This window comes from Loxodonta africana, chromosome 1, assembly GCF_030014295.1.
Source record: "Loxodonta africana isolate mLoxAfr1 chromosome 1, mLoxAfr1.hap2, whole genome shotgun sequence".
NCBI lineage: Eukaryota > Metazoa > Chordata > Mammalia > Proboscidea > Elephantidae > Loxodonta > Loxodonta africana.
This window is the reverse complement of record NC_087342.1, coordinates 132112902-132132939: the sequence shown is the minus strand read 5'-3', so window position 1 is coordinate 132132939 and position 20038 is coordinate 132112902. Positions and strand designations below refer to the sequence as shown.

General features: G+C 42.3%; 1 protein-coding gene across 5 annotated transcripts in view; it reads right to left on the bottom strand.

Moving 5' to 3' along the window:
- Positions 1-17374, bottom strand: part of SMAP1 (small ArfGAP 1) — a 205276-nt gene extending 187902 nt beyond the window's left edge. For 2 of the 5 annotated variants that reach the window (XM_064287895.1, XM_064287900.1), the window contains exon 1: positions 17358-17374. Coding sequence is in view for 3 of the 5 variants with exons in the window: in XM_003404401.4 (XP_003404449.2) it covers positions 17157-17274 (118 nt within the window). In the remaining 2 variants the exon portion in view is untranslated. The other 3 variants (XM_003404401.4, XM_023544453.2, XM_023544470.2) reach the window with 2 other exon arrangements.
- Positions 17375-20038: the final 2664 nt, after the last annotated feature.

Here is a 20038-nt window from a genome sequence, read left to right as displayed (position 1 = left end):
TCAATAGATCATGTTGCAAAGAATTTGTTAAATGACTCTTATATGCACACGATAACATTCTTGTGATAATTCCTGTGGAGGTAGCTAAATGAAATTGTCAATTCACTATCTCATATCATCTCTAGTGCATCCAAAGCAGTACCTTTTACAAAAATCTAGGCTCAATAAACAATTTTTATCAAATCCACATGTGATAAGCAGAATAATGGTTCCCAAAGACATCTGCACACTAATCCCGGGAAAGAAACCCTTGTGGCACAGTAGTTAAGAGCTACAGCTGCTAACCAAAAGGTCAGCAGTTCAAATCCACCAGGCACTCCTTGGAAACCATATGGGCAGTTCTACTCTGTCTTATAGGGTCGCTATGAGTCAGAATTAGCTCAAAGGCAATGGGTTTGGAATCCCTGGAACCTGTGACAATGTTACCTTCCATGGAAAAACAGACTTTGCAAACGTGATTAAGGGCCTTCAGATAGGGATATTGTCCTAGACTATCTCGGGCGCAGTAAGGATCAGCATGAATCCAATCCTCCAAATGTAGAGACTGATCCAGTCCTCACATTCCCACTTCTCCATCCTCATCACAGCTATCCCAGCAGCGCTCTCCCTCTCTCTGGCTCTAGTCAATCGGAGCTAGGTCAGAGCTCACAAATTAAAAGGACATCATCCTTCAGACTGCCCAATTGGCAGACACTTGCCACAAGTTAGGGGAATGCACTTAACATCCCAACCCAACCTGCCGACCTCCTGGCCACAAATTCAGGGTTGGTTTCCCACTACCCCTTCAGAATGTAACTACAAGCTTAGAAGCCCACCTAACACCCTTACTTTCTGATCTCTGGCTCTCACTGCTCCTTTTGTTCGGTAATTCGCTCTATAGAATGACTCACAAAACTCAGAGCATACCATACTTACAACTACAGATGTATTATTACCAAAAAGGATACAAAGGAAGCAGAGCACAGTGTGAGATCTGGGAGGATTCCCAAAGTAGAGCTTCCATGTTCCAAAGGACGTGCTACTCTCCTAAGAGCAGATGTTCCTGTCAGCCAGGAGTCTCTCCAAGCCTCCATGTTCGAGGCTTTTATCAGTCAGTCCTGCATGATATGATAAATCATGCCTCCTGATGCTAAATGTTATCAGCCTCACAGGTGAGTCTCTCTTCTGCTCTGCCCAGCCCCCACTCACCAGCATAAATCCTCAAGTGTGGCCTGGAAGTTCCAGACCAAGGCACCCCAATTACTCTAAGGGTTATTTCTCCAGAGCCAAGGAGAAAGGCTACCTTACTTAGGGTAAAACTAGGTCCTTTACCCCACCGAGGGCCTAATGAAACACAAGGGCCCTAAAAAGAATGAGAGAAAGAGATGTGACAAAGAGACAGACACACAGTTGGCTTTGAAGATGGAAGAGGCCATGAGCCAATAAATGCAGGCCATTCTAGAAGCTGAAAAAGGAAAGGAAACAGATTCTCCCCTAGAGTCTCAGAAAGAAATACAGGCCCACCAACACCTTGATTTTAGCCCACTGAGACCCGTTTTAGACTTCTGACCTCCAGAACTGTAAAATAATAAATTTGTGTTGTTTTAACCCACTAAGTCTGCAGTAATTTGTTACAGCAGCAACAGGAAACAAATATAGCAGTGAAGATCATTTCACTTCAATAAACGTAAGTTCGTTAGCTTTTTGGCACCACATACCATCACTACTTTACACCAAAAGCAACTTTTAAGAGTAGAAATGTGTGTACTAAAACATCTAGAACAAACATATTTTTTATGAATTTCCTTATATTGAAGATAAAGCTATCCTAATATTCTTTCCCACAGAATTTTTAAAATTCTCTTTATTTTCCTTTTAAGTCTCAGCTTGAGCCAGTCACTGAAAATCATTGGTCCTAGAAATGCACTCTTTACAAATGATCAATGACAGACATCTGAAGGCCTATCAATCACCTAAAAGTAATCACTTGGCTCTTTCATGAAATGGAGACCAAAATTGGGGGGGAAAGGTTATAAAGAATGGTTACTAGAAAGCTTCTAATTCTCTCCCATTTAGACCTTTAAAGTCCTCACGTTTACCAAATTATATGTAAACATGAAATTAATACGTTTCCAATAGCACCTTATCCAAGCTGTTTTAAATAATTTTAAAAGCATTTCTATACAGAAAAACAAGTTCTTGTGGTGCAGTGGTTAAGCACTTGGCTGCTAATGGAAAGGTCCCATCAGCCACTCCACAGGAGAAAGATATTGACAGTCTGCTTCTGTGAATCGCACCCTTGGGAACCCTCTGGGGCAGTTCTACCCTGTCCTATAAGGTCACTATGAGTCAGAACCAACTCAACAGCAAAGGGTTTGGTTTTTGTCTGTTTTATATAGAACTGTTGTTAAGCGGCATTCGGAGTTAAACACTGTTCTAGCTAGCAATTTAGGTAGAAAATACTGACATTTATAAAGGCACATGGGTGATTGAAAATTTAATAGACTCATACATGTTTTCTTAAAAATGGTAACTAAAGGAGGGTCCTGGTTTTCACAGCTGACTGGAAGACCAAAAAAAAAATAAATAAACCTGTTGCCGTCGAGTCATTCTGACTCACAGGGACCCTAAAGGACAGAGCAGAACTGCCCCAGTTTCCAAGGAGCAGCTGATGGATCTGAACTGCTGACCTCCTTGTTAGCAGCCACAGCTCTTAACCACTGTGCCACCTGGGCTCCTTGATTGGAAGAGGTAGTCATTCATTTTACTCTAATTACTCCAGGAAAACTTTGCAATGGTAAAGTTTCAAACAAAAGCACTCAACCAGTGAGGTCTATTCCTGTGAGTTATATGATATGGCTTGAGATAATTGGAGACAATACCAGGTAAATTTGCTCAGCAAGACTTAAGTGAAAAGTTTTGAAAAGTATAAGGGTTTTGATCATGATCCGAAATGCAATGAGATCCAAAGACATAAGGACTCAATAATAGGTTATTAAAACAAAAATTAGTAATAACATTAAATAGCGACAGGGGAAGTTACAAGAAGCATAGGATTCAGGAAAGAACACAGACGATGACAAATCTGAAATAGACCATTGCAATAAGGCTCAGAGAGGAAAGGGACAATTGCTCACCAAGCAAGTCAGAGGCAAAGCTTGGACTCAAACCTAGCTTTACTACCTTAACCCAGGCTAGTGTTCTTCCAATTCTGTCCTGCTGTTTCATGGTTAAAAACACCAACAGATGACCAGTAACTGACCCAAGGACATAATTGCAGGAATAGAAAATAAAGAAGATACACGGAAGACAAAAGACAAAAACTAAAGCATTTGTCAATGGGCTCAATTTATAAAGACCCTCTGACTTGTTTAAAATGGTATTTTGATGTTTCGTGGTTCTGCTACTGAATACAAAGAGATGAGTGAAACAAAGACATTGGAACACATTTGATAATCTCTGAGAAACACCCTAAATCAGCTTGAAGGGGATATTCTCTTTCCAAAAATAATCTCTTCTATCATAATATTTCAACTATGAAAGCACGGGTTTTATCTATCAGGTCAATAAACACATGGTTAACAGCATGAACTATGGAGCTAGATTTCCTGGATTGAAATCCTGACTTCATAGTTCAGATTACCACCTCATGCCAGTAAGGCCGGAATTTCCACAGACCACGCGGGCCTCTAATACTCAGACCTGCTCCTCTGGGCTGTACCCTCGCTAGTGAGCTAGGCTCTAGAGCTAACCAAGATATGTTGAGAATCTAACACATACTGTACAATATTAAAAAAAAAAAGTTGTCATCAAGTTGATTCCAACTCATGATGACCCCATGTGTCATAGAACTGTGCTCTGTAGGGTTTTCGCTGGCTGATTTTTCAGAAATAGATCACCTGGCCTTTCTTTCAAGGTACCTCTGGCTAGACTTGCTAACCTTTTGGTTAGCAGCTGAGTTTGTTAACCATTTGCACCATCCAGGGACACTGTACAGTATAACGAAGTAAACTATATATTACCAATTATGTTGGGAGGTTCCTCAAGACCACCATTAGGTTCAGTAATCTGCTGGCAGAACTCACAGGGCTCAACCTATAGCTGTACTCAGGACTAAGATCTATTACAGCATAAGGATACATAGAACAATCAGCAAATAGAAAAGATCCATGAAGCAAAGTCTGGGAGAAACTACACACAAGCTTCTAGGTGTCACGTCTTAGTGGAACTGCACAGGATTCACTTACCATATTTTTATGCAAATAACGCATGCCTTCACATGTGCACACCTTATACATTTGTGTCAATCACAGCCTCTCCCCTACCCCCCGTATTTCTGTAAATGCACTATGCTAATTTTTTTTTTTTTTAAGCAACTTCTGACAAAAAATTGGCATAGTGGTGCTTATGAAAATACCTGGGGGGAGGTGTGAGCAGTTGGCAAACAAATGCAGAAGGTCCCTCTTATCTGCATAAAAATACGGTAAATACCCCCAGCAACAAGTTGAGATGTGAAATATGAAATGTTGCCAACCATGAAAGCTTATTAGGCTCTGTACCAAGGGCTTTTACTGGGGGAGCTGCTCACATAGGTACCTCTGATGGGCACATATGCAAGTTCCAGACTTCCAGAAGGAAAGCAAGTGTTTAGCATAAATCACACTGTTTATATCGTTTAGACATAATGACCAACACTTATCATTTAGGTGGTGGGAACCCTTCCCAAATCCAAATTCCCAGATATCAGCCAAGAATCAAGGATTCAAGCAGGACTTTCCAAGAACAGCAGTCAGGCCTGCTATGTTAACTCTTTTCTGCACATCAACAGACTAGTAGTTCAATTAGAACACAGACCTCATCTGTCTTGTTCCCTGTTTTATCTCTAGCTCCTAGAATAGTGTCTAAAATGTAGTACCAAAAACCAGTTGCCATGGAGTCAATTCCAACTCATGGCAACCCTTTGAGTGTCAGAGTAGAACTGTGCTCCACAGGGCTTTCATTGGCTGATTTTCAGGAGTAAATTGCCAGATTTTTCTTCCAAGGAGGCTCTCGGTAGACTTGAACTGTCAACCTTTTGGTCAGCAGACAAGAGCATTAACCATTTGCACTACGCAGGAGGAGATTCCCTGAAATATAGTAGCCACCCAAAACTTTTTTAATGGCCAAAAAATCCAAGGTCCATCATTCCTAGCTGTATATAACCTTGGGAGAGTTCCTTAAACTCTGTGTGCCCGTTTTCTCATTTGTAAAGTGAGGATAGTATTACCTAGCAGCTTAAAGGGCTGTTTTAAGAGTTAAATGAGTTAATATATGTAAAGTGCTCACAATAGTGCCTGGCAAGAAGAAAACAATACACAAGTTGTCTGTGTGTGTATTTGCTTGTCTGTTTGTTTGTGCTTTCGACCTTCCAGTTCCACTTCTTCCAGGTCACACTGAGCTCTCCCATTTCTAAACTCTTATCAATGAATCTACAGTCCACACATATATTAGAACTTAACTGTTTCTTGTCTACCTACGTCTTTGATTTATGGACCATACCCACTTCTAGCACACACAACAATATCTAACATAGTACTTAACTTTGTAGTGCCCAGCAAATATTGGTTTATCAAAAATAAAAGGTCTGTTTAATCAACTCTTTACAATGGTCAGATATAAGGTAGTCAAACCTTTGATAACAAACAAATTGGCCTTCAGGTTTCTTATATCTTCTTCCATTGAGAAAGATAAGCAAGGGAAAGAAAGTACCATGATTCTATCCAGTTAAAAGCCAAGTAGTAAAAAAAAAAAAAAAAAAAAACCCGGTGCTGCTGAGTCGATTCCGACTCCTAGCGACTCTGTAGGACAGAGTAGAACTGCCCTGTATAGTTTCCAAGGAGCGCCTGGCGGATTCAAACTGCCAACCTCTTGGTTAACAGCCGTAGCACTTAACCACTACGCCACCAGGGTTTCCAAGTATATAATTAGGACGTCAAATATTTGACTTTTCCCAGAGCATGGGTTCAAGTTCTTTATACATCAATAAGGGGTGTGTGTGTGTCTGTGTGTGTGTATGTATAAGTGAATATATTATATACACATCATAAGAATAAGAGATGCTATGTCTCTTTAATTAATGAAGTCAGGTAATACAAGAATGTTTTAATCTAAAAGAAGATAAGAAGAATTGGGAGGAAAAAAGAAGGCGAACAACATGCAGCCCAAGTTTTAAACTGATGAGTCAGAGCAAGACCAATGGTTTTCATCCCAGCTCTGACACCAGGGTTCTACACAGGGTCATCAAGAAAAATCTCAAAATCAGCATTACAAAAACAACAGACACGTCAGGCTGAAATTGAGCATTTTGAGGGGATTTTTAGCCTGGCAGGTTTCCTTTGGATGAATTATAATCCCGTACCTTTGTTTACAGGAATTTATCCTACAAGCAATCAATATCATTATAAACACCAGTTCCCCAAAGTAAACTCAACTTTTTAGTAAAAACTACTTTAAAACACCTTTATATAACAACTCCTAAATATCAAATACTTAATGAAAAATGTTCTAGTTTAGAAATAGAACTACTATACGACCCAGCAATCCCACTCCTCGGGATATATCCTAGAGAAATAAGAGCCTTTACACAAACAGATATATGCAAACCCATGTTTACTGCAGCACTGTTTACAATAGCAAAAAGATGGACGCAAACAATGCCCATCAACGGATGAATGGATAAATTATGGTATATTCACACAATGGAATACTACGCATCGATAAAGAACAATGATGAATCTGTGAAACATTTCATAACATGGAAGAACCTGGAAGGCATTATGCTGAGTGAAATTAGTCAGTTGCAAAAGGACAAATATTGTATAAGACCACTATTATAAGATCTTGAGAAATAGTTTAAACTGAGAAGAACACATTCCTTTGTGGTTACGATGGGGGAGGAGGGAGGGAGGGAGGGAGCGTGAGAGAGGGGTATTTACTAACTAGATAGTAGATAAGAACTACTTTAGATGAAGGGAAGGACAACACTCAATACAGGAGAGGTCAGCAAAACTGGACTAAACCAAAAGCAAAGAAGTTTCCTGAATAAACTGAACGCTTCGAAGGTCAGCGAAGCAGGAGCAGGGGTTTGGGGACCATGGTTTCAGGGGACATCTAAGTCAACTGGCATAATAAAATCTATTAAGAAAACATTCTGCATCCCACTTTCAAGAGTGGCGCCTGGGGTCTTAAACACTAGCAAGCGGCCATCTAAGATGCATCAATTGGTCTGAACCCACTTGGATCAAAGAAGAACGAAGAACATCAAAGACACAAGGTAATTATGAGCCCAAGATACAGAAAGGGCCACATCAACCAGAGACTACATCATCCTGAGACCAGAAGAACTAGATGGTGCCCGGCCACAACCGATGACTGCCCTAACAGGGAACACAACAGACAACCCGAGGGAGCAGGAGAACAGTGGGATGCAGAACCCAAATTCTCATAAAAAGACCAGACTTAATGGTCTAACTGAGACTAGAAGGACCTGGGTTGTCATGGCCCCCAGACCTTCTGTTGGCCCAGGACAGGAACCATTCCCGAAGCCAACTCGTCAGACATGGATTGGACTGGACAATGAGTTGGAGAGGGATGCTGGTGAGGAGTGAGCTACCTGGATCAGGTGGACCCTTGAGACTATGTAGGCATCTCCTGCCTGAAGGGGAGATGAGAAGGTAGAGGGGGTTAGAAGCTCGCGAAATGGACATGAAAGGAGAGAGTGGAGGGAGGGAGCGGGCTGTCTCATTAGGGGGAAAGTAATTGGGAGTATGTAGCAAGGTGTATATAAGTTTTTGTGTGAGTGACTGACTAGATTTGTAAACTTTCACTTAAAGCACAATAAAAATTATTATTAAAAAATCTCAGAATTCAAAAGAAGCATACATAAAAAATAAATAAAAGCACTGCTGTCAAAAAAAAAAAAATGTTCTAGCTTCCTTTTTCTTAACGTAATTAGCCCCATATCGTACATATGCTATGAACTTATATTTGACTTAAAAATTAAGTTACTTTGTAGTACAGTTCAACAGCAATGATTCTTAAATCTTTTGAAAGTCAGATGAAAGATAAGGAGACCATTCCCCAGAAAAAAGCACGGCTCTACACATCCACAGTTTTGTATCTATTTTCAGTAAGTTCACAGACACACCTTCTCCCAGACCAAAAAAAAAATGTCTATTAGTGCAGACTTCAATGTGATAGGTGCAGAGAATCCTTAAGTTGCTCTTCAAAGGCTAATATATTCTTTTGGTTAATAAAACACACATTTTTGGGGGCGGAGGCTCATCCTAGGACTGTGCAACTTTTTAATAAAAAGTATCTACTTTTCCTTTCCACAAATCACAAGTCTTTGAAATGGTAGGGAACAGCAGCAGCGCTAGTATGGGGGGAGGGGTATGCTGATGTTGGATAATACATTTTCCTTGATCTGAAGCAGAGCAAATCTCCGTAAGGAGGAAGAAGGGGTAGTTGGCAAAATGACTTGGAAAGCTTCCATATAAGACCTTGGAATCTACCAACAGAGCTTTCAGTCTACTGACCCAGCATCCTTACTTCATACAGTTTAAATATTAGCCTCTTATTAAAGGGAAAAGGGTGGAAGGCAGGGAGAAAGTGATTTGCATCTCTACCCACAGAATATTGCTTCCACAAATATTTATCACCCCAGTATTCAAGCTAGAAACCTCAAAATCTTTGACTTCTACTGCCCCTGCTTATGCCCTGCACCTAATTAGAATGCTGTTGTTGTTGTTAGGTGCCCTCCAGTCGGGTCCGACCCATAGCGACCCTATGCACAACAGAACAAAACACTGCCCGATCCTGCGCCATCCTTACAATCGTTGTGATGCTTAAGCTCACTGTTGCAGCCCCTTTGTCAATCCACCCCATTGAGGGTCTTCCTCTTTTCCGCTGAACCTGTACTTTGCCAAGCATGATGTCCTTCTCCAGGGACTGATCTCTCCTGACAACATGTCCAAAGTATGTAAGACGCGGTCTCGCCATCCTTGCTTCTATGAAGCATTCTGGTTGTACTTCTTCCAAGACAGATTTGTTCGTTCTTTTGGCAGTCCGTGGTATATTCAATATTCTTCACCAACACCACAATTCAAAGGCATCAATTCTTCTTTGGCCTTCCTTATTCATTGCCCACTTTCATATGCATATGATTCAATTGAAAATACCATGGCTTGGGTCAGGCAGGCGCACCTTAGTCTTCAAGGTGACATCTTTGCTTTTCAACACTTTAAAGAGGTCCTTTGCAGATTTGCCCAATGCAATGCGTCTTTTGATTTCTTGACTGCTGCTTCCATGGGTGCTGATTGTGGATCCAGGTAAAATGAAATCCTTGAAAACTTCAATCTTTTCTCTGTTTACCATGACTTGCACAAAGAGCTAGAGACAGAAAACCAAAAGAGAAGAACACACTCAGTGTTTCTCAAACTGAAAGAACTGAAGAAAAAATTCAAGCCTCGAGTTGCAATGGTGAAGGACTTTATGGGGAATATAATAAACGATGCAGGAAGCATCAAAAGATGGAATGAATACATAGAGGCATTATACCAAAAAGAACTAGTCAATGTTCAACCATTTCAAGAGGAGCATATGATCAGGAATTGATGGTACTAAGAAAGAAGTCCAAGCTGCAATGAAGGCACTGGCAAAAAACAAGGCTCCAGGAATTGATGGAATATCAATTGAGATATTTCAACAAACGGACGCAGGGCTGGAAATGCTCACCTGTCTATGCCAAGAAATTTGGAAGACAGCTTCCTGGCCAGGTGACTGGAAGAGATCCATATTTAAGACTATTCCCAAGAAAGGTGATCCAACCAAATGCAGAAATTATATAATATCATTAATATCACACGCAAGCAAAATTTTGCTGAAAATCATTCAAAAGCGGCTGCAGCAGTGTATCAACAGAGAGCTGCCAGAAATTCATGCCAGTTCCAGAAAAGGACGTGGAACCGGGGATATCACTGCTGATGTCAGATGGATCCTGGCTGAAAGCAGAGAATACCAGAAGAATGTTTACCTGTGTTTTATTGACTATGCAAAAGCATTTGACTGTGTGGATCATAACAAATTATGGATAACACTGCAAAGAATGGAAATTCAAGAACACTTAATTGTGCTTATGAGGAACCCACATACAGATCAAGAGGCAGTTGTTCGGACAGAACAAGAGGAGGGTGAGTGGTTTAAAGTCAGGAAAGGTGTGCGTCAGGGCTGTATCCTTTCACCATACCAATGCAATCTGTATGCTGAGCAAATAATCTGAGAAGCTGGACTATATGAAGAAGAATGGGGCATCAGGATTGAAGGAAGACTCATTAACAACCTGCATTATGCAGATGACACAACCTTGCTTGCTGAAAGTGAAGAGGACCTGAAGAACTTATTGATGAGATCAAAGACCACAGCCTTCAGTATGGATTGCACCTCAACATAAAGAAAACAAAATCAGAATAGTGAAGTAAAAACATTCAGAGCACAGGCTTAACGTACTTAATTAAATTCCAATTGATACCAGTTGTGTGAACACAGACACCCTCGTGGCATAGTGGCTAAAAGCTTCACTGTTAACCAAAAGGTCAGCAGTTCCAATCTACCAGCCGCTCCTTCAAAACTGTATGGGCTGGTTCTACTCTGTCCTAGAGGGTCGCTATGAGTCAGAATTGACTCCACAGCAGCGGGTTGGTTTTTTGGTATGAATATAAGCGCCATATTCTTTCTGGGTACCCATTCCCAAAAAAAAAGAAAAAAAGGAGCCCTGGTGGTGCAATGGTTAAACTTTCAATTGCTAACCAAAAGGCTGTCGATTCAAAACCACCAGCAACTCCATGGGAGAAAGATGGGGCAGTCTGCTTCCTTGAAGATTTGCAGCCTTGAAAACCCTATGGGGTCACTGAGTCGGAATCGACTCGATGGCAGTGAGTTTGGTTTGGTTTGGTACTCCCTCAAAAGTAGGCTAAGGATGACAAAAACACCAACTTCACTCAGTTGTTGTTATATGGATTCAATTAAGTAGCATATCCAATCTATTTCTCTATCCTCACTGCCTATGGTGAACTCCTAGATTGGCTCTCACAATCTTCATTTCAGGCTTCTTCTTTTTGAAGAGATTAGACATCAAAAAGACTCCCTTGCAGACAAGGCACTGGACATAAATTATGTTCTCCTAATTATTTGCACCTGAAGGAGATTTGAAGCCCCCCCGGTTCTCTTCCTACAGCAGGGGCAACTGGAAAAAAAAAAGTGTAATAACATGCAGCAACCAGAGTCCTTGTTCCCCCATCTGCTCAGCAGTTTTGCAGGTGAGAAGCAGCCGTGGCAGTGGCAGTGGCAGCAGGGGCAGTAGCATGTTGTCTTGAAACATGAAGTCCAATAGTGGCTTCCTGACTTAACCCCTCCAGCCCTTCCAATGATTTTGTAAGTATCTGATTCCTTAAACTCCTTTCAGCTAAAATAGCTACAATGGTCTGTTTCCTGCCCTGAACCCTGCCTAATACATTGCCATTAAATCAATTCAGATCTTCTTACTCTCTTGCTTGGAACCCTGGCACAAACAGTTTGTAACTGACTACTAACCAAAAGGTTGGAGGTTCAAACCCAGCAGCACCTGGAAAGAAAAGCCTGGCAATCTGCTTCTGTAAAGATTATAGCCAAGAAAGCCCTAGGGAGCTCAACTCTAATCTCTAACACACGGAGTTGTCATGAGTCTGAATCAAGTCTACGGCAATGGATTTGGTTTGGTTTGTTTTTTTTTTTTTAAACTCTCCTGCTTGGACCACTGTTAAGCTCCTCCTAACTAAGTGACTTGCCTAAAGTCCCTTGCCGTTCAAGTTCTTAACGTGACACACCATCACCAAATCTGATCATGCTTAGAGAAAAATTAAAGACAAAGGGGTCATAAGAAAACATCTTGCGTTCTTTTTCACACCCGTATCTTTGTGTATGCAGCTGAATGTGTCCTTTAAACTTGACCACCTGGTGAAATCCCACTCCACCTTCAGAACCTAACTCAAGTGAGACTTCCGTGAATTTTTCTCAACAGGGTCATCCACTTCCCCATACACACACTTACTTTTACACACCCTGCCACCTGCCCCCTAATTCTGTGCTCATTCACACATTCATTTGCTCATTCAAAAGACATTTACTGAGTTACATTCACACTACAGATACGGCCCTAAGCAAGATAGGAATGGTCTCTTCTCTCTTGCAGCTATAATCCGACAGGAATATAGATTACCCAATGTTATGGGTTGAATTGTGTCCCCAAAAAATGGATGTCAACTTGGCTAGGCCATGATTCCCAGTATTGTGTGACTGTCCACCATTTTGTAATCTGATGTAATTATCCCATGGTTATAAATCCTAACCTCTATGATGTTAATGAGGCAGGATTAGAGGCAGTTATGTCAATGAGGCAGGACACAATCTACAGGATTAGGTTGCACCTTGAATCAATTTCTTTTGAGATAAAGGAGAAGTAAGCAGAGAGGAGAGTGGTGTAATATCACCAAGAAAGAAGAGCTGGGAGTGGAGTGTGTCCTTTGGACCCAGGCTCTCTGTACTGAGAAACTCCTAGACGAGGGTAAGACTGATGACAAAGACCTTCCCCCAGAGCTGACAGAAAGATAGCCTTCCCCTGGAGCTAGTGCCCTGAATTCAGACTTCTAGCCTCCTAAACTGTATGAGAATAAACAAACTTCTGTCTGTTAAAGCCATCCACTTATAGTATTTCTGTTACAGCAGCACTAGGTAACTAAGATGCCCAATAACTACCTAAATAATGTTTAACTATAATTGTGGTAAGTACAATAAAAGATTCAGGGCAGGGGGCCTCCAATTCTCACTGCTCCATAAAGTGCTACCAACTAATAACCAATTGGGCTGCTTTAAAAACTCCCACAGAGACGCGAAGAAGCCCAGGAGAGGAAATGCAGCTCCATCTGCCTGTTCATATTCTCCAGTTGCTCAACAGATTTTATAAGAGCAGGTTCAGGAGTAGGAAACTGGCACCTATGCTATCCTTTTGTCCTTCCTTGCTTTCTAAATACTGTTAATTTGGGAGACACACACTGGTAACTCAGTAGGAAAATGTCAAAGCCCAACTGACATACCTCTGCCTACTATAAAGGAACAAAATAGGGTAATCTCTCGCTCACTCTCTAGGCTTGTTTTGGTACATGCTCTCAAAGATCAGTGGAAACAACATTCCTTGAAAGAAAGAAAACTGAGATAACTGGGAAACAGCTTCAAAATACATGAAAAACTTGATGTAATTTATTAGACACTGAAGAAATATCAATACATATATACAGAGTGGAACCTCTTTACAATAACTACTGCAGAATAAGACCCTTAGCAAGTCTTTTAGATGTACATTTAAGTAAAATCACTACCTACAATTACTATAACCAAACCAAACCCACTGCCATTGATCAATTCCAACCCATAGGGACCCTAAAGGGCAGAGCAGAACTGCCCCATAGGGTTTCCAAGGAGTGGCTGGTGGATTCAAAATGCCAACCTTTTGGCTAGCAGTCTGAGCTCTTAACCACACTGTGCCACCAGGGCTCCGTTTACTATAATATCTGGCATATGTAATAGATCCAAAATCACATAAACTAAGAATTCAACAGCCATACAAAAACTGCAAAATAAATTTAAATTTATAAATCATACAATCATGTCAAGTTTTTCAATTATTACAACTATGAACTCAAGTCTAATTAAGCCAATAAGTAGCCTTAACTGATATTTTTCCTGAAAGATCAATATAAAATGATGAAAAAATTTACATGTTCATATTAACATTTTAGATTTAGTAGCAACAAGGAAACAATCATCTTTCCAACCTGTGACTATGGTGTTCATGGCTTTCAATTTGCACCCTGGGAACTTTTAATGCTATCCTCTTCTCTCCCACTTCCTCCACTTCTCAAAAACAAACCAACCAAAATAAGACCAAACAAAACCAAAATTAAACAGATATTCATTCAATATGTACCTATTAACCTCAGTGATAAGATCTATGCTGGAGGTGGCAATGGTAAGTAAAACCAGTGAGCAAACTAATGCCTCTTATTCCTCGGTGTCAGAAGAGATAAACTTTGGATCCTAATTTGAGAAGTACATGATTCTCTTCCTCCCCTCCCCGCCCAAAAAAGAAAATAATGCTAACGTGATAAATAATGGCTTTTTAAAAAACTGGCGCCCCGCTGGCGCAGTGCTTAAGAGTTTGGCTGCTAACTAAAAGGTCAGCCATTGGAATCCACCAGCCACTCCTTGGAAACCCTATGGGACAGTCCTACTCTGTCCTATTGGGTCTCTACGGGCTGGAATAGACTGGACGGCAATGGGTTTGGTTTCGGTTTTTTAAAAATCTATAAATTATTTTGGGAAGCGTTAGTGAAAATATGATTTTATAAAGTACTTTCTCAAGGAAAATTTAAAAAAATTTAAATTATCTCTATAAATAAAGCTAATTACTGAAACTGACATCATTCAATTTTCAATGGATAGATTTAACATTTACTAGCATCTCCTCACAACTGGACCAACAAGCAACATCAAGATAGACGGGGAAAAGATTGAAGTTGTCCAGGATTTCATTTTACTTGGATCCACAATCAACACCCACGGAAGCAGCAGTCAAGAAATCAAAAGACGCATTGCATCGGGCAAATCTGCTGCAAAGGACCTCTTCAAAGCGTTGAAGAGCAAAGATGTCACCCTGAAGACTAAGGTGCGCCTGACCCAAGCCATGGTATTTTCAACTGCATCATACGCATGTGAAAGCTGGACAATGAATAAGGAAGACCAAAAGAGAGTTGACACCTTTGAACTGTGGTGTTGGTGAAGAATATTGAATATACCACGGACTGCCAAAAGAACGAACAAATCTGTCTTGGAAGAAGTACAACCAGAATGCTCCTTAGAAGCTAAGATGGCGAGGCTGCGTCTTTCATACTTTGGAAATGTTGTCAGGAGGGATCAGTCCCTGGAGAAGGACATCATGCTTGGCAGAGTACAGGGTCAGCGGAAAAGAGGAAGACCCTCAACGAGGTGGATTGACACAGTGGCTGCAACAATGAGCTCGAGCATAACAACGATTGTAAGGATGATGCAGGATCGGGCAGTGTTTGGTTCTGTTGTGCATAGGGTCGCTATGAGTCGGAACCGACTCGAAGGCACCTAACAACAACAACTACTAGGAAACCCTGGTGGCATAGTGGTTAAGTGCTACCGCTGCTAACCAAAGGGTTGGCAGTTCGAATCTGCCAGGCGCTCCTTGGAAACTCTACAGGGCGGTTCTACTCTGTCCTATATAGGGTCACTATGAGCCGGAATCGACTCAACAGCACTGGGTTTGGTTTTTTGGTTTAGCATCTCTACTTAGCCGTGTTACTTGCCAGTCAAAAATGCATACTATATGAGCTCAGTTCCTTTCTTTTTCTGACCTGCTAAAGGCTCTTTTTCAGAGTGTTACAAATTAAGAGATGAGCAACCGACCTTTGATACGATACCAAAAAACCAAATCCGAGTGGATTCCAACTCATAACGACCCTATAGGACAGGGCAGAACTGCCACACAGGGTTTCCAAGGAGCACCTGGTGGATTCTAACTGCCAACCTTTTGGTTAGCCGCCATACCTCTTAACCACTACACCACCAGGGTTTCCTGACACAATACAGTATTCCCAAATAACCACACACATAATCAAGCATCAGGGAAACAAATATTACTACAAGAATCAGACATACAATTTTTTTTAACTCATCACCTGGAAAGGTACATAGGATAAATATAAATTGGTTCAAGTTATTATAATATTGAAAAGTCCTTTGTAATATGGTCTTGTTACAGTATTCCCACATGATTCATCATTCAGTAATTCAGTGTATGTTGTGATAGTGAAGTAATTGGCTGATGTTGTGTGGCTCAGTCCAAGCAATCATTACCTGCCTCATGAAACGTGATTCATTTATACAGTATTGAGAAAGAACAGTAAAGCTTCAGGAAAAGTCTAAATCAAATAACACAGGAATCTTCAATGACATTCCCAAAAACAGACTCTCCTACCTATTTCTATCTGAACAAACAAATAAAACAATTTACAAATAAGGTATTTTCCTAACCATGTAAAATGTTTGTGTTAAGGAAAAAAAACTGAAACATTTTTCTCATGAGATTACTTATAAGACATTAAATATAAATCAGATCTCCAAACCCAAAACATATAGGCTAAAAATAGTGTATCTATTTCAAAGGCTGAGGCAGAAGCCTTCCAACTGAACAAACTAAAATTAGGTCTTTTCCATCTCTGGACCTTTAAAATGAACCTTCAACGATGCCCAAATACCTTCCTCCTAAACTAGCTGGTCAGAGAGCACCTAATTATCAAAATCCTGAGGAACATAAGCCTAGAGACTTAGATAAGAAAATTCCTCTTCATTTTAGATAATATCCAGACTTAAAAGCAATACTCCTACTACCCTTAAGAATAATGACCGCTCCTCAATTATTCTACTCAGTAACACTCCAACCCACAAAAAGGATCACCATCTTTTTTTTTAGGAAGCAGAGGAAAGAACCCAGTACAAACGCTGACAGGTGAACTGGCAGGTAGACTTCAACTGGGAAACCGAGCATCTGAGCCCCGAGAGGAAAGACTCGGTCATAAGGGAGGGCTGAGGCGGGGACCAACACCTAAGGGCGGCCCCACCCACGGAGGTACCTGTGAGCAGAGGTGGGAGAGGAGCAACCCTTTAACCCTAACTGCCCAGGTCGCCGCCCGCTTCCGCGCTCCCAACCCTGCACTGGGCATCGCCCGGTGAAGGGTCCGAGCATCGCACCGCGGGGACCAGAGCAGCGCGGGGCCGGCGAAGCGGGTAGACTGGGACCAGCGACTGCGCCCGCGAGTCTGACTCCCCAGCCGCCTCCGGCGGAGGTGAGGGGCAATTGAAGCCCCGCGCTCACCCCTTCCTCCCTCCCTCCCGTCGGGGCCGGGGACGGGCGGACGCAGCCGCGGCGTCCGGTCGGGCCACGAGGGGGACCGGCGCGGCGACGGCGGGGAAGGTCACCGGCCACTAGAGGCCCCGGCCATGGGCGTCGACGGCCGCGCTACCTTTAGCCTCGCAGTCAGCGCAGTACTTGTTGTCCTCCTCCCTCAGCAGCTTGGACAGGATGAGCTGGTGCTGCTCATTCAGCTTCTGAGCCTTCTCCCGGCAGGAGCGCGTCGCCATCTCGGCAACGGGGCGGGGAGCCCGGGACAGCTACGGCGACAGCGGCGGCAGACGGGGGCCGGGGCCGGGCAGGGTGAACGCACCTGGCGCCGCCGGGACCGCGGGTGGACCCTACCAGAAAGCGGCAGCGAAGACGGCGGCGGCAGCAGCTGGAACTGGAGGAGGGGCGGCGGTGGCAGCGCCGACGTGTCCCGCCTCCTCGCCCGGCCGGCCCCGCACGCAGCGCCGGAGCCCGCGAGGGGAGGAGGACGCAGCCGACGCTTCCGGGTGGCGCTGCAGGAAGGAATCCAGGCGCCGGGTGTGCTGCGCATGCGCCAAACTTTCCCGGAGCCCGGCCAGGCCCGTTTTTGCGCATGTGCCTTGGGGCCTTTGCTCGACATGATTTGAGGAAGGTGTCAGGTGTTGCCTGCTGTGGGCTTCCCCACTTTTAAGATACGATTGTCACTGATACCTAGGGTAAATGGTTAATCGCCCAGGAAAGGATGACCTTTTACAAGGTGGAGACTTTGTCTTGCTTCCTTGCCTTTGCTTTTACTGACACAACACTGGAAATGTAAAAATAATAGTGATTGGGTGGACTCATTTATTCAACAATATTCACCCGCAGTTTTGAAACAAGCACTGTTCTAGATTCTAGAGACACGCATGGGATAAAATAGGCAAAACCGCTAAAATAGAGTTTTTAAAAACAAACTCTTTCAGAGAGTTACATTTTAGGCAAGAGAAACAACACGGCAGTAACATGTATTGAGGGCTGACATTTGTTGAGTGAGACTACTTTGTGCCTAGAACTATTAACTCATTTAACCCTTACCACAACCCTATGATACCATTGTTATCCTCATTACACAGGTGAGGAAAGTGAGGCACAGGAATTAAGTAATTTGCCCAGGTTGCACAGCTACTTAGTGGAAAAGTTGAAATTAAAACCCAAAGAAGTCTGGCTCCAGAGCCTTAAACACCTAGGAATAGGGTACATAAGGAGGAGAAAGTGTGGCCAAGGAACCAAATACTGGGTAGCGTCACTTTAATATACAAGAGGCTGCATAAACAGTAATCTTTAATGCCAGTAAATGAGAAGTAGGGAAAGAAGACACTCTTGGTCAAACCCCAACCAAAAGAAAATGAAACCCACTGCCCTAGAGTTGATTCTGACTCATAGGGACCCTACAGGACAGAGTGGGACTGACCCACAGTGTTTCCAAGGCTGTAAATCATTGTAGAAGCAGACTGCCACATCTTTCTCCATAGAGCAGCTGGTGGGTTCAAACACCCGCCTTTCATTTAGCAGCCAAGTGCTTAACCACTGTACCACCAGGGCTCACTGGTTAGACTCCCACCCCCAACCCCACCCAAAAAAAAAAAAAAACCACATTGCTCTCCAGTCAATTCTGACTCATAGTGACCTTTAGGTTTTCTACACTTACAGCTTATTTTAATTGGGGCTAGCCACATTTCAAGTGCTCAATAGCCACATGTGGCTAGTGGTTTCATTGTTGAATAGTGCTGTTCTAGATGATCAAATAGTCTATTAAAACACAACTTTGAGTTGATTGTATATTAGGAATGTAGTTGGAGGAAAGGAAGAGACTAATACCAAAAACATACTGGGGGAAGAGGGATGTTGTATTCATTCGGCCAATATTTATTAAACAATGTCTATCCAAGAATCAGAATCAATTTCATGGCTACCAACAACATCCAGTTCTCTGATACTCAGAAGCTTACAGTCTAGTGTGAGACAAACATGAAAGCGGAAGAATTAAGCAAAACACGCTGAAGTTTATAGCAAATATAAAGTGCTCTGGGAGCGCTGAGGAGATGATGCTTAAACTTGGCTTTAACAAACGTAGGAATTTTCCAAGTGAGCAGAGGTGGAGGGGAAGAAAAGGAATAGCTTGAAAAGAGTTATGTATGAACTTCTGAAAGCCTGTGCTTATGTGTTAGAAGTGGTGAGAATACAAGGCAAAAGGAACCCTGGAGAACATAAATGTAAGAAAGGAAACAAGGTGAAGAGGCAGAATGGGGTCAGAGTGTGAAGAGTTCTGTAGCCAGGCTGCAGTTTGGATTTCACCCTGTGGGCCTACAGAACCAATGAAAGCTTTTAAACTGAAATGACTTGATAAGCTTTGTGTTCAGGAAAATAACTAGATACAGTGGCAGCTTGGAAAACATGCTATGGTGGTGGGGAAAAACTGTTATCAGGCAAGCAGATTATGTGGCTATTGTAATAATAGTCCAAAGAAGATATGATGAAGGCCTATTTTAAGCTAGTAGCACAGAGTTTGGAAAAGACACAAGCAAAAGATATTTTAAAATTAGAAGCAACAAGATTTGGCAGCTGACTATATGTGGGGGTTCAGAGAAAGGAGGTGAGAATAACACCAAGGTTTCCAACCTGGGAGACAGGTAGATGGTGAAACCACTAACCCAGATCTAGAATAGGAGAGCTAATGCAGATTTGGGGTCAAGGGAAAAGAGGTATTTGCTTTAGGACATGTTAAATTTAAGGTGTCCATAGGATATCCATCCCCATGTATATAGTAGGACATAGCATACCTACTTTTACACCTCTGGAGAAAAGCTGGTGCTGGCAAAAGCCGTTTGGGGGTCAACAACATTAAAATGGTCTTAGAAACCATAAAATCCATTGCCGTTGAGTCGATTCCGACTCATAGCAACAGTATTGGACAAAGTAGAACTTTCCCATAGGGTTTCCAAGGAGCAGTTGGTGGAGTCTAACTGCTAACCTTTAGCAGAGCTC